This window comes from Mytilus galloprovincialis, chromosome 9 (assembly GCF_965363235.1).
Source record: "Mytilus galloprovincialis chromosome 9, xbMytGall1.hap1.1, whole genome shotgun sequence".
Taxonomy (NCBI): domain Eukaryota; kingdom Metazoa; phylum Mollusca; class Bivalvia; order Mytilida; family Mytilidae; genus Mytilus; species Mytilus galloprovincialis.
The window spans coordinates 52,394,314-52,407,773 of NC_134846.1; the positions used below are offsets into that span (position 1 = coordinate 52,394,314).

Consider the following 13,460-nt stretch of genomic DNA (forward strand, 5'->3'; position numbering starts at 1 on the left):
GCTGACTACTGGACTGGTGATACGAAACGTCCACCAGCAGTGGCATCGACCCAGTGGTGTAAACAGTTATCAAAGGTACCAGGATTATAATTTAATACGCCAGACGCGCGTTTCGTCTACATAAGACTCATCAGTGACGCTAAGATCAAAAACGTTATAAAGCCAAACAAGAACAATATCGAAGAGCATTGAGGACCAAAAATTCCAAAAAGTTGTGCCAAATGCGGCTAAGCTGCAAAAGTGTTGACAATAAGAGAAATAGGTTAAACAACTTGTGAGAATTGAACATCGCTTGATATCAACTCTCGTTATTTAATTTAAATAGTAATAATAAACTGGCCGAAGGCTCGTTTATTTATTATATTGGAATTAAATAACTCGAGTTGATATCAAGCGATATTCAATTCTCACTCGTTATGAAACCTATAATTACGTCTTCTATTGGGTAGGTTTTTAAGGATATGCATGATGATCTAATAATCTTAACAAATGCCAACTTTCTCTATTTAAAGCCTCGGTAAATACATCATATTTCTTAGAAATTTGAATTAAATAATGTAACGTTGTCTCAGCTATTTGGTACTTATCATATTTCACAAAATGTATTTCTTGATAACTATACACACATGTTTGTATCCATATTCAAAGATATAAAATATAACAAACACTAATAAACCAGTTTTGAATTGAAACGACCATTTTGGTCTGAACATCCTTTAAAAAACTGAACAATGGATTATTAATTCAAGTTCAGTGTTTCAGTCAACTTTCAAACTTATTCTCTTCAGTAAATGCAGTACTGTTCAGAAATTTGTAGTCAATTATGATATAAACAGTCTATGTTCAGAACATTCAGTAGTTGTTAATTACAGGTACAAAATAACAACATTCTGAAATTGTCTAAACAGCTAATGAACAGTACAGTATTAACTGCACGTCTGAATGGTAATGAATTTCAAACGACAAAATATCTAAAAAACAAATTCTTAAACTCTTTTTTAGTTTCAGACTTTTTAAATATTAAAATGACTATTTATACTTAAAACCTGTTTACTAGTGAAAGGGAAAAAAACAGGTTTATCTAAATGTTTACAATGTTTGCAGATAAACGACTGCCTGTGTTACCACTTAACCATTCGTCAATCGAAAAAGCTCGAAACGAAAGGCAGAAAGGCATTCAAATGATGGAAAGTATCCAACAAGTCCTCATTACGTGTTTCTTTTTATGGATTATATTTAGCATAAGCTACAGTTATAAAGATGACAGATCTTATAATTTTCATCAAAACATTGCCACCAAGCTTCTGAATCCTCAAAATAAAACACTGCGACAGTTTGACAAGGTAAGTTAATGCTTCACAGTCAAATCACAAGAAAACTCATAGAACGTTTATTGAGCAAGGTAAAATATTAAAACAAAGCCCAATACCTTGTACAATAACCCTAGTAGGATAAATATGAAATATGGCACATTCAAATCAAATATACGTGTATTGGGTATCTTTGATATATTTCCAAGTTTCAAGTGATTTGATGCACCCTTGCTAAAGTTATCGTCCGCAAATATATTTTGAACCTCCTAGGGCAGAACTCTTGAAATATTATAGTCCGTGTATAGTTATATAGAATAAAGATCTCATTTTATATTTCATCCCATATATATCTGATAAAATCATTAATATTAATTGAATTAAATATTAATAAATTTTTAAAAAAACTCCAAATTAGACATTTTCAAAATCAAAGAATGAATGTGTCTCGTTACGTGTTATATCTAACAACTAAATCCGATATTTCTTAATTTATTTGATTTACTGTGTAGTGTTGTAAGAAAACTAGACTTAGGGTCTTTGTTTCTATCTTTTTTAGAGTAATTAACAGAAATAAGTTATGTGATATCTCTATTAAATATAAATGCCATTACGCTATTATTTCTGATTAAAAACCGGATCCAGAGCATACATTTTTCTAAGGAAACTAAAATAGGCAAAAAAACATTTGGCATGCTCTGGAAGAAAACATATTCTTTCAATAAAAAAAAAAACAAGCATAAATGCTTAAAGTTCTTTAACATCATATTACAAGGATCTATGACATACGTGGCCATTTCCCGTTCACTTCCCATTCTCTAAAGGGACTTACCCTCTTTCCTATCGTTTGACGTTTACATATCTCGATTGACACGTAACGCGCATGTGTGTTTACATTATACTGCCTTTTTTTAACAATGTTTTGATCCTGACGGAAACAACTCCAGGAGAAAAAAAGACTGGAATTTTGTTTTACGGTCACCATCATGAACTGTGGTGTCTGTGTTTCAACTCAAATGAGCCCTGTTATTGCGGTCTGAGATCTTTATAATCAAGAATTTTGTCTGATCTGTCAATTTACCAAAAAATAAATTCACAAAAATACTGGATTCCGAGGAAATTCAAAACGGAAAGTCCCTAATCAAATGACAAAATCAAAGGATAAAACACATCAAACGAATGGACAACAACTGTCATATTCCTGACTTGGTACGGACATTTTCAAATGTAGAAAATAGTAGATTGCACCTGGTTTTGGTTTTACAGCGCTAAACTTCTCACTTGTACGACAGTCGCGTCAAATTTAATAATAATGATAATGATGCGTGAACAAAACAAACACACACAATCGGTAAAAATGTTACAAATAAAGGTAAAAAGTCTAATTCGGCCTACTTCTTTTGATGAGAATCAAACTGAATGTTGATTTGCATGGCGGATATGTATGGACTCATTCGGTTTCTCTAGATTTGTAGTTTTTTTCGATTCCCTCAGGTTCTGATTGTTTTTATCTAGATTTGTTTATTCCAGATGAATTTGCGAGATTTGAACATTGATAGACTAATATTGCCTCCAAGTTACCACTGATGTAATTTCTTAATAAATATAGTTATATTGAGAATAATGATATCAACCTTTAATATTATTATTCAGTTTATAAGACAGTTTATAAGACATACAAAACTTTACGACAAAAGAGATTATTTCAGTTTTCCAATTGTGAACTTTCCATTTCTAAGTAGCAACATTCCAGCAGCACCTGTATACGGGGTATATATCTCCCAATTGATACGATATTCCCGTGCTTGCATTTCCTATCATGATTTTCTTGATAGAGGGATGTTGCTCACAAGGAAGCTATTAAACCAAGAGTTCCAAATGGTGAAGTTGAAATCATCCTTTCGTAAATTTTACGGACGCCATCACGAGTTGGTTGACCGTTATGGAAAAACCGTTTCACAAATGATATCGGATATGTTCCTTACGTCGTAACTACAATCCCCTTCCCTTTCATGAATGTGACCTACCGAATTAGACTATTTACAGGATTTGAGATAACCCCTAGTTTTTGGTGGGGTTCGTGTTCTTTAGTTTTCTATGTTGAGTCATGTGTACTATTGTTTGTCTGTTTGTCGTTTTCATTTTAGCCATGGCGTTGTCAGTTTATTTTCGATTTATGAGTTTTATTGTCCCTTTGGTATCTTTCGTCCCTCTTTAATAAGAAGTTTGAGACATATTTAAGGGGGGACGATATTGACTGAAGTGTGAGCAAACAATACGGGTTGTTCTTTTCTATAATTATGTCCTGCTTCAATGTATAGTTTCTATACAACGTTTGTAATTATTATTGGTGAATGTTAGTATAAAAAGTTACATTTTAATTGTGGTAGCCACGATGCAAATATGATTCTGCTATTTTGTGTGATTAAAATTGTAATTACGGAGATCCTTTGAAAAGTGCATTAATAAAGAAACACATAAACTAAAATTTTTTTTTAGATAACACACGTCAAGGATTATATGAAATGGCTGCGATATACAGCGTTTCCAGAGTTGTATCCTGAAACTGATTATACAGGAGAACGTTTGCATTGGAGACTAAGACAAAATTTCCATGATTTGACAAGTTTTAGAGTTGGACCACCTCGACTGAGACAACTTCGGGTCACAGATTGTAAGGACAATCCTTTTATCTTATCTCGTTACGTTCATGTGAAATTAAAATTACATTAGGACTTGAGATTGGGTTATATTCATCAATCATAGTAACAAAATAAAAATTCAAAAAAACAGAGTATTTAAACATTTTTGCTTGAAACAAATACTTTTTCCAAACATTTTTTTACAAATTGCTATATTTTTTTATTTGCAGCTTCTGAAGTGCTTCCATTTTTTGGTAAAATTCGAACAAGACCGAAATACTACTTACCGATGGAAGAAAACAGAGATTTTTGTTTTGGTTGGGTTAGTGGTATATGTGACAAAGAAAGAGAGGCACGTTCATTTTCGTATGCTGGGTGGAAATTCACGAGTGCCGTTGATATATGGGGTATTCCCATACCTGGACGCTATAGCACATACGGAGGTGGCGGATATATTACCGAACTAGCTGTAAACTTTGATTTTTCAAACAGAACCTTAAACGAATTAACAGACTATTTATGGATTGATAGAAATACACGCGCTATTTATTTAGAGTTCAACTTATATGCACCGGATCTCAACCTATTCGCGTACAGCATGTTTTTAGCAGAATTTCCTGAGACAGGAGGTATAGTTACCTCGTATTCTATTTATCCATTTCGAATTTATTTTCATCATGGTACGAATGGTATCTACACATTAATTTGCGAAATATTATTTTTATTATTTTTAGTCGCTTTAATAGGAAAGGTCGTGTCAGGTATTATGAAGAAGAGAAAAACATTTTTTAAAAGTGTCTGGAACATTCTTGACTGTTCTTGCATATCCCTGAGTTTTGTGTGCGTTTCAATGTATGCTGGGCGTCATATTCTTGCATCACAAACCATGGAAAAATTCAAGGAAGATCCGAAACAATTTATAAATTTTCAGCATATTGCAATATGGGACCTGTTGTTTAATTTGCTGCATGCTACTTTGTTATCATTTTCAACATTAAGATTGGTCGGTATTCTAGGTTATGACAAACGAGTTGGTAATATTTTCTTAGTTTTTAATAATTGTGCAAAGGATTTATTCTGGTTTGGTATTTGTATTCTATACGTATTTCTGTGTTATGCCGCTCTAGGATATTTGCTGTTCGGAAAATATATTGAATCATATCGTGATATATTTGAATCTATGGGAACATTATTCATTAGCATGATGGGAAAAAGCAAATTCACAGAAATAAATGAGAAGGATCCAATTATAGCACAATTTTATTTCTTTACTTTCATCCTGGTGATAGTATTTACATTACTGACGATGTTTATGGCCATTCTTGGTGAGAGTATCAGTGCAGTACATACCATGAACAAACGAATAAAGGCGGAAGAATTGATTGATTGCTTGTGGGATAAAATTAAGAATATGTTCGTAAGAAAGTCAGAACCTACGAAAAATTCCAAAAAGCAACGTAAGTATCTTGAGGGTTATTAACTTTGTAATAATTGTGGAAGAAAATAACATCTTGCTAGTTGAGATACTTTATGATTGTAAGATGAAGAGATACGTAACAATAATGTTACGTTTCATTACAATTAGTGTGCGCGAAAGTACGGAAAACAATTACATAACATAACGTTCTAAAGTCTTTTGGTCTATATTCACGACATTCTAGGGGCCTCAAAATGCATAAGAAATGAAACAAAATTAAAATGATAAATAAGCAAAACTATTAAAGTTCTGTAAATAGATCATATTGACAGTTTTTTGTTGGTACAATTTCACTTTACGTTAACTGTCCATCACAAAATCCTTTAACAGTTACAATAGTTCTAACGGATATAACTTCACAATTGGTCGTGTGATAACTAGTCCTCTAAAAGTCCGTTCTTTTGATGCTCGAATGAGGCTTTTCCTCCTTTGGTGACGTCTTCTGTTGTTCCTAATCTCCATAAAGGTCGTGGTTATTCACTTTCTAGTTGAACTACATCACCGATGTTAACTTGCCACGTATGTTTTCCGGAGGCTCGATGATATTCACGTTATCCGGTAAGATATTCATTAGATCAATGTTTTGCGAAATAGTCCAATAAAAATCCCTTTATCTCAAATAGTTTGTTTGCTGTTATCGTATCAAGTTCTTGAATATTCGCGTTGTGTTTGTTGTTGTGTATCTCTGTCGTCGTAATAATCCTTCCGTGTAAAAGATGAGATGGCGTCAAAAGTTCGGGATCTCTTATGTCTGAAAACATATATGAAAGTTTATTATAGTTTCAATTTCAGTGAGGATTGTTGTCGAATATTGTTCGCTGACGAGTGCCTTACAAAAAACTTTCTTTAATGTCATTTTCGTTAAGCCAATTAGACGTGTTCACCATCCGCCATACCACGGCGCTTCTTTTGGAACGAATTCCCAGTTGATATGCATATTCAGCTGACTTTGAAGGGCATTTGACGCGGCTACAAATGTAGGTGCGTTATCGGAATAAATAGTTAGTGGTGTTCCTTTTCGACTGATAAAACGTCTAAATGCTAAAATAAAAGTGTTCAATGACAAATCAGGTAAAACTTCCAAATGTATAGCTCGTATACATGCACATGTGAATAAACATATATATATATATATATACCTTTCGCATTTGCGTTAAGCCCCAATCCCACTAGACCACGATCGCACCACGCTCACCGCGATCTAAATTAAGTTTAGATCGTGGTGAGGTCGCGGTACGAACGGCGTGAAAATGTAAATTTTCGTTGCTTTCGCGATGCTGCTACGTCCTCATTACGCTTCTTTAACGATCCCGCCACGATTAGACTACGTTCTCACCGCGCTTATTCTGCGACCTCACTACGCTTATCAAGATTTTTCTACGCTCTTCATGTTCTCGCTACGACCATACCACGAGTTATCCGATTGTAACAAAATCTTACTGCGATTATAGCACGTTCTAACCACGAGTATACTACGTCAGTACTGCGATCTTACTACGTTCTCAGCAATAACGTCAACATCGTGTTCCATATCAATACAGTTCCATTTCTTCTATTTCTGATTAATACGTAGATTTCTCGGAAACAATACAGTCATGCCATAAAAGTGCGAGGTTTGGCATGCCACAAAACCAGGTTCAACCCACCATTTTTTCCTTTAAAAATGCCCTGTACCAAGTCAGGAATATGGTCATTGTTATATTATAGTTCGTTTCTGTGTGTATTACATTATAACGTTGTGTCGTTTGTTTTCTCTTATTTTTGAGTGTAAATTCACATTGCGATAAGACGTGTCACGGTACTTGTCTATCCCAAATTCATGTATTTGGTTTTGATGTTATATATATATATATGTTATATTTGTTATTCTCGTGGGATTTTGTCTATGTGTGTTACATTTTAGTGTTATGTCGTTGTTCTCCTCTTATATTTAATGCGTTTCCCTCGGTTTTAGTTTGTTATCCCGATTTTGTTTTTTGTCCATGGATTTATGAGTTTTGAACAGCGGTATACTACTGTTGCCTTTATTATGTCACCAAAATCTACCAGAACATGTGGGCGTGGTGGTAGGGGTTGATGTAGAGGCAGAGGGAGCAAAGTAACGAATCCTGATCAAGCGGAGAGGTCGGACCGACCAATCCAACCTATTGGTGGTCTATAAAGTTTAAATGACGATATTTTAGTGAACGATAGCAGAGATGACACAGATGTGTAAATAGATATAGGACGATGTGGTATGAGTGCCAATGAGACAACTCTACATCCAAGTAATAATTTATAAAAGTAAACCAGTATAGGCCAAGGTACGGCCTTCAACACGGAGCCTTAGCTCACACCGAACAGAACGCTATAAAGGGCCCAAAATATTACTAGTGGAAAAACATTTAAATGGGAAAACTAACGGTCTAATCTATATAAAAACTAGAAGCATGGTTGAGCCGTTAGAGCAAATGACTAATTACATTCAGACAAACAAAATCTAGGGAGCTTTTTTATATATTTTATGCGAAAATTACAATGAGAATGGTGGTCGTAGTGTGAACGTAGTCAGGTCGTAAGAAGAGCGTGATGAGGACGGCAAGAGCGTGCTAGAATCGTACTATGGTCTTGAACAGCGTGGTATAGTCGTAGTGGAAGCGTAGTTGGGTCGCGGTGAGAACGTGATGGTCGTAGCGAGGTCGTGATAACGTCGCTGTTAGATCGTAGCGCAGTCTCTCCGAATAAAATCACGATTTCGCTACGCTCTTGCTATGATTGTACAGCGACATTTGCAATCTTACTACGATGTAAGTGTGCTCTCACGACGCTTCTACTACGACCTGATTTCGCCACGACCGCACCACGATTGTTTTGAACATGTTCAAAGTTGGCCACGCTCTTCACGATCTTGAAGACATCACCACGACCGTGATACGACCTTACTTCAATCTACACGATCGTACTACGATCACCAAAATTTGCATTTGTTACACAGATCGTAGTGCGATCGTGGCCTAGTGGGACTGCGGTATTAGAAGCTGGTCACATATTTTCAAATTTCTGGTATCCAGTATGATTGCCTTATATGTGTTATTGTCTGGCTGACTATATGTAGATTTCCTAGATGTGCGTCCATAATAACAAAACCTGTAAGTTTGTGTTTCTTTGGTAATAAAATAGGAAACTTCGCGTTTTTCTTCTAGAGATGAATTTTGTATCCTGCCTTTTCATCGTATGATTTCCTTTTCATCCAGATATAAACTTAACTGTTGTACTAGCAGTAGTCATTTAACTTTTGGACTTCACGAAATATGTTCTAGCTCTTTCACGTACCTGTCTTGTTGTGTATCTTTGATCCATAAATCCATAGCTAATGAAATTTCCTCTTTTGTTAGAATTGTCTTGAGCTTCCTGTCAACTTGTGAACTCCTTTGTCGATATGGACGGGTTTTTTTTCTGACAGTTCTTAACTAATTTCAGGACACATCCAGTTACAGTTAAAAGTTTATTTAGATCAGAATACCTGTACATGTTTATGATCTGTGATATTCACTGCGGATCACTTGTTATTTTATTGTCAATTATGTGTGCCTTTGGTCCAGTGATATTAGATAGCTGAGTGCTTATAGGGGTCGTGTTTGAATCTATCTTTTAACGGGATGGTTCAGTATGTAGTGGATTCGTCCATGTTTGCGATCTGTTTCTATGGAGGGTACCTTTTTTCTATGAAGTTTCATCTCCTGTTCTTTGATTATCTTATAGTATAGATTTAACACACCTGGATCTTTAGCTAACCTAGCTATTACATTCTGGGTTCTTCTTTTTGCTACATATGCATTTGTGGGTAACTCTGGTGATCTGGTTTCTATAGTAGTTTTGCAACATCTTTATTTTCGTTTTGGTACTCAAACATTAGGTTTTGTACATTTTTAGTATTTTCATCAGAATCCGTCTCTTATCTGCTCGACTCAATTTTCCAAAATTTCTGTAAATCGCACTCCTCAGGTTTGTGCACCACTTCAACATTCATCATCGTAGAGTTCCATTGTGCAGTGTTAGTACCTGTGTTCAGTGGTCCTAATAGCAAATAGCCTATTTTGGATTTAACAGCTGTTGGTCCGTCACCTCGAATAACTTCATCTTGTACTAAAGACCAGTAGTACTCTGCTCCAACGAGAAGCAAGTAACTGTTGGGCAAGTTGTATAATCCTCGTAAATAGGACAAGCTGTTGATGTTTACCCGTTTCTTCATATGTATCGGTGCGGCAATTTTTGGAACATTAATTACTTCAATTTGGAATTCTTTCGTTTCTTTCGGTCTCAACCGATAATGTTGCTCTCTCCAGGTTGCGTACCTCACCTTCTTTCCCGCCAAATGCTGAAATTTGCATGCTTACTATACCAGTTGGTTTGATATGGAGTTTTCTACTAGTTCTTGAGATAATAACGAGTTTTGAGCGCCTTCATCAAGTAGAATGTTAATCATAACACTTTCATCATGGTACCATAGGGGCGTTACGGCAGTCTTTAATAAAATTTAGGTATGTGCTGTAACGGCAGAATGCATAGCGGCGCTCTTTGTTTCTGTGGTACTTAGTTCATCTTCATTGCAAGGTTTTGTTACGACTTATTTTGTTTTACAATAAGTGGAATTTCCATCTTTTAAATTATTATGGCAGATGCTACTGTGATGTTTCTAACTGCAATTTCGGCAACTATATTGTGACTTACATTCCGAAACCATGTGATTACCGAAACAGTTAAAGCAAACTCGTTTTCCTTTACAATTTTTGTGCGTGCGTTTATATCGATGATCTTTTAGATTCATTTGGGTGATGCGAGTTTTGACCAAAACAAAAAAAACGGTCTTTTATTCTTAAATTTACCATTGTCGTTTCTATCTATAGACCCTGTTAACCTCTATCTTTTATTTGTAGTTTCCGTCACGAACGATGCGGTGGGGATAATAATATTGTTTTCAATAGGATTGGCGTCAGCGGTCTCTTGGATACAATTCTCCATTGCTTTGCGTAAACTTGAAGTATCCAAATTATCATTACCGTGGTTTCGAGAAATGTTTTGTCTGACAAAACATGGAAGACTGTTGAGTATAAGTGGTAATAATAGGCTTCCGTGCGATTCCTGATATCGACCCATTCAATCTAGTTCACGTATATTACTTTATATTATGCAGGCAAATCTAGCACGTTTTGCATGTATGCGTTTACTATTTTGTGTTATTGGCAAAAATTTGTATTAGTCAATTGCAACCCCAATATACACTGGCTAGCTTCTGCCTAAAATTGTGATTTAAGATAGTTAAATCGTTGCACGTCACTCAATGAAGGATTTTCATGTAAGAAATTATTATAGGAATCCCAAAGGGCTGACCATTCTCGTAGATTTCGACCGAAAGTTGGCAGGTTGAGTTTATGCAATTTGTTATAATGAATTGACAGTGTAGAGGTGGGCATGCTTGATTGGCTTAAGCTTGTTTGCTCTGAGTTAAAAAAAAAATATCTGGTTAGAATGTTCTTGCACGCTGGAGTTATTATATATAAAATCTGATGCAGTTGGGTTAAGTGCTAATTGATTTTTAGACTGACTTACTTCTTTGATAAACTTCTAAATTTCCGCTTTTCCAATTTGAATCTCTTACTCGTATATGTCAACTTCTTCAATTTCTTTGTCGAGGTCTTCTTCTTCTTCTTCTTCAATTTCTTCGTCGAGGTCTTCTTCTTCAATAATTTCCAAAATCTTCTCATTAAGGTTGGACAATGTCTTGTGCTTGGTTTTGATGAGCTCCATCATGGAATTTAGGTTGACGGGTCTTCTTTTTTCAGTAGCTTTATTACTGCTCGTCGATGTGCTGTTCGTACTGTTTTGAATTTCGAACTCATATCTAGTAGTGTTTTTTCGTCACGGCACCAATGTTTTGAGGGTTATCAACTTCGTAATACTTGTTGAAGAAAATAACATCTTACTAGTTGAGATGTTTTATGATAGTAAGATTAAGAGATACGTAACAATAATGTACGTTACATAAATATTATATTACAATTAGTGTGCGCGAGTGTACGGGAAACAATTACATAACATAACGTTCTAAAGTTCTTGGCCTATATTCACGATAGTAAGTGGTTTTTTTTCTAATACACAAAAAATATTTCTTGTCTCTTAAGGACAAATTAAGAATTTTAAAAGTATAGTATATTGATAAATGCTATTCATACAGGAATTTTTTATGAAGAAAATAAGAAGTTAGCAATATCCCTTTACTTTACTTTCCGCTATATAGATGATGTTCTCTCACTAAATAATACAAAATTTGGTGAATATGTTGAACGAATCTATCCCATCGCACTAGAGATAAAGGATACTACAGATACAGTTGAATCAGCCTCATACCTTGACTTACATCTAAAAAATGACAATGAGTGTCGGTTGAAAACAAAACTTTACAACAAAAGAGATGATTCTAGCTTCCCAATTGTAAACTTTCAATTTCTATGTAGCAACATTCCAGCAGCGCCTGCATACGGAATATATATCTCCCAATTGAAACGATATTCCTGGGCTTGTATTTCCTATCATGTTTTCTTTGATAGAGGGTTGCTGCTCACAAGAAATTTATTAAACCAAGAGTTCAAACCGGTGAAGTAGATATCATCCCTTCGTAAATTTTACGGACGCCATCCCCAGTTGGTTGACCGTTATGGAAAATACGTTTCACAGATGATATCGGATACATTTGTATGTCCCTTACGTCGTAAATACATATATGAATGAATTCATGAATGATTTATTAAAGTGCAACCTGAATTGCCATAATATAATACATATGTTATGAACATCATTGTTATTTTCAGCCAGCCTTATAGGCTTACGAAGCACTGTCATTTTAAAACATTATTATACATGTATAGCTACATTTGGTTTTATATAAAATATTAAGTTTTACAGTTACCCTTCTCTTTTCACGAATATGACCTACCGAATTATACTATTTACCGCATTTGTTAGAACACAAGGAACACAACGGGTACCACAGGCGGAACAGGATCTGCTTACTCTTCCAGAGCACCTGAGATCATCCCCATTTTTTGGTGGGGTTCGTGTTTTAGTTTTCTATGTTGTGTCTTCTGTAATATTATTTGTCTGTGTGGTTTTTTCGCTCACCTGGCCCAAAGGGCCAAGTGAGCTTTTTTCATCACTTGGCGTCCGTCGTCCGTCGTCGTCGTCGTCGTCCGTCGTTAGCTTTTACAAAAATCTTCTCCTCTGAAACTACTGGGCCAAATTTTACCAAACTTGGCCACAATTATCATTGGGGTATCTAGTTTAAAAAATGTGTCCGGTGACCCGGTCAACCAACCAAGATGGCCACCAAAAATAGAACATAGGGGTAAAATGCGGTTTTTGGCTTTTAACTCAAAAACCAAAGCATTTAGAGCAAATCTGACATGGGTTAAATCGTTCATTAGGTCAAGATCTACCTACCCTGAAATTTTCAGATAAATCAGACAACCCGTTGTTGGGTTGCTGCCCCTGAATTGGTAATTTTATGGAAATTTTACTGTTTTTGGTTATTATCTTGAATATTATTATAGATAGAGATGAACTGTAAACAGCAATAATGTTCAGCTAAGTAAGATTTCCAAATAAGTCAACATGACCGAAATGGTCAGTTGACCCCTTTAAGAGTTATTGCCCTTTATAGTTAATTTTGAACCATTTTTCGTAAATCTTAGTAATCTTTTACAAAGATCTTCTCCTCTGAAACTACTGGGCCAAATTAATCCAAACTTGTCCGCAATCATCATTGGGGTATGTACTTTAAAAAAATGTGTCCGATGACGTGGCCAACCAACCAAGATGGCCGCCATGGCTAAAAATAGAACATAGGGGGTAAAATGCAGTTTTTGGCTTATAACTCAAAAACCAAAGCATTTAGAGCAAATCTATCAGTGGTTAAATCGTTCATCAGGTCAAGATCTATCTGCCCTGAAATTTTGAAATGAATCGGACAACCCGTTGTTGGGTTGCTGCCCCTGA

The 13,460-nt window shown here is 35.3% G+C and overlaps 1 protein-coding gene across 1 annotated transcript; it reads left to right on the forward strand.

Moving 5' to 3' along the window:
* Window positions 1-1,094: 1,094 nt before the first annotated feature.
* On the forward strand, window positions 1,095-5,432 carry LOC143046574 (polycystin-2-like). Its single transcript, XM_076219733.1, has 3 exons — window positions 1,095-1,343; window positions 3,810-3,984; window positions 4,183-5,432. The coding sequence occupies exons 1-3, from the start codon at window positions 1,095-1,097 to the stop codon at window positions 5,430-5,432; spliced, it is 1,674 nt and encodes a 557-aa protein (XP_076075848.1).
* Window positions 5,433-13,460: the final 8,028 nt, after the last annotated feature.

What these genes read in the sequence shown, in the direction of transcription:
- LOC143046574 (XM_076219733.1), top strand. Translation starts at nt 1,095, where the DNA reads ATGTTTGCAGATAAACGACTGCCTGTGTTACCACTTAACCATTCGTCA. An exon ending in CACTGCGACAGTTTGACAAG is followed by an intron (nt 1,344 to 3,809) that starts GTAAGTTAATGC and finishes ATTTTTTTTTAG; the next exon opens with ATAACACACGTCAAGGATTA. An exon ending in ACAACTTCGGGTCACAGATT is followed by an intron (nt 3,985 to 4,182) that starts GTAAGGACAATC and finishes TTTTATTTGCAG; the next exon opens with CTTCTGAAGTGCTTCCATTT.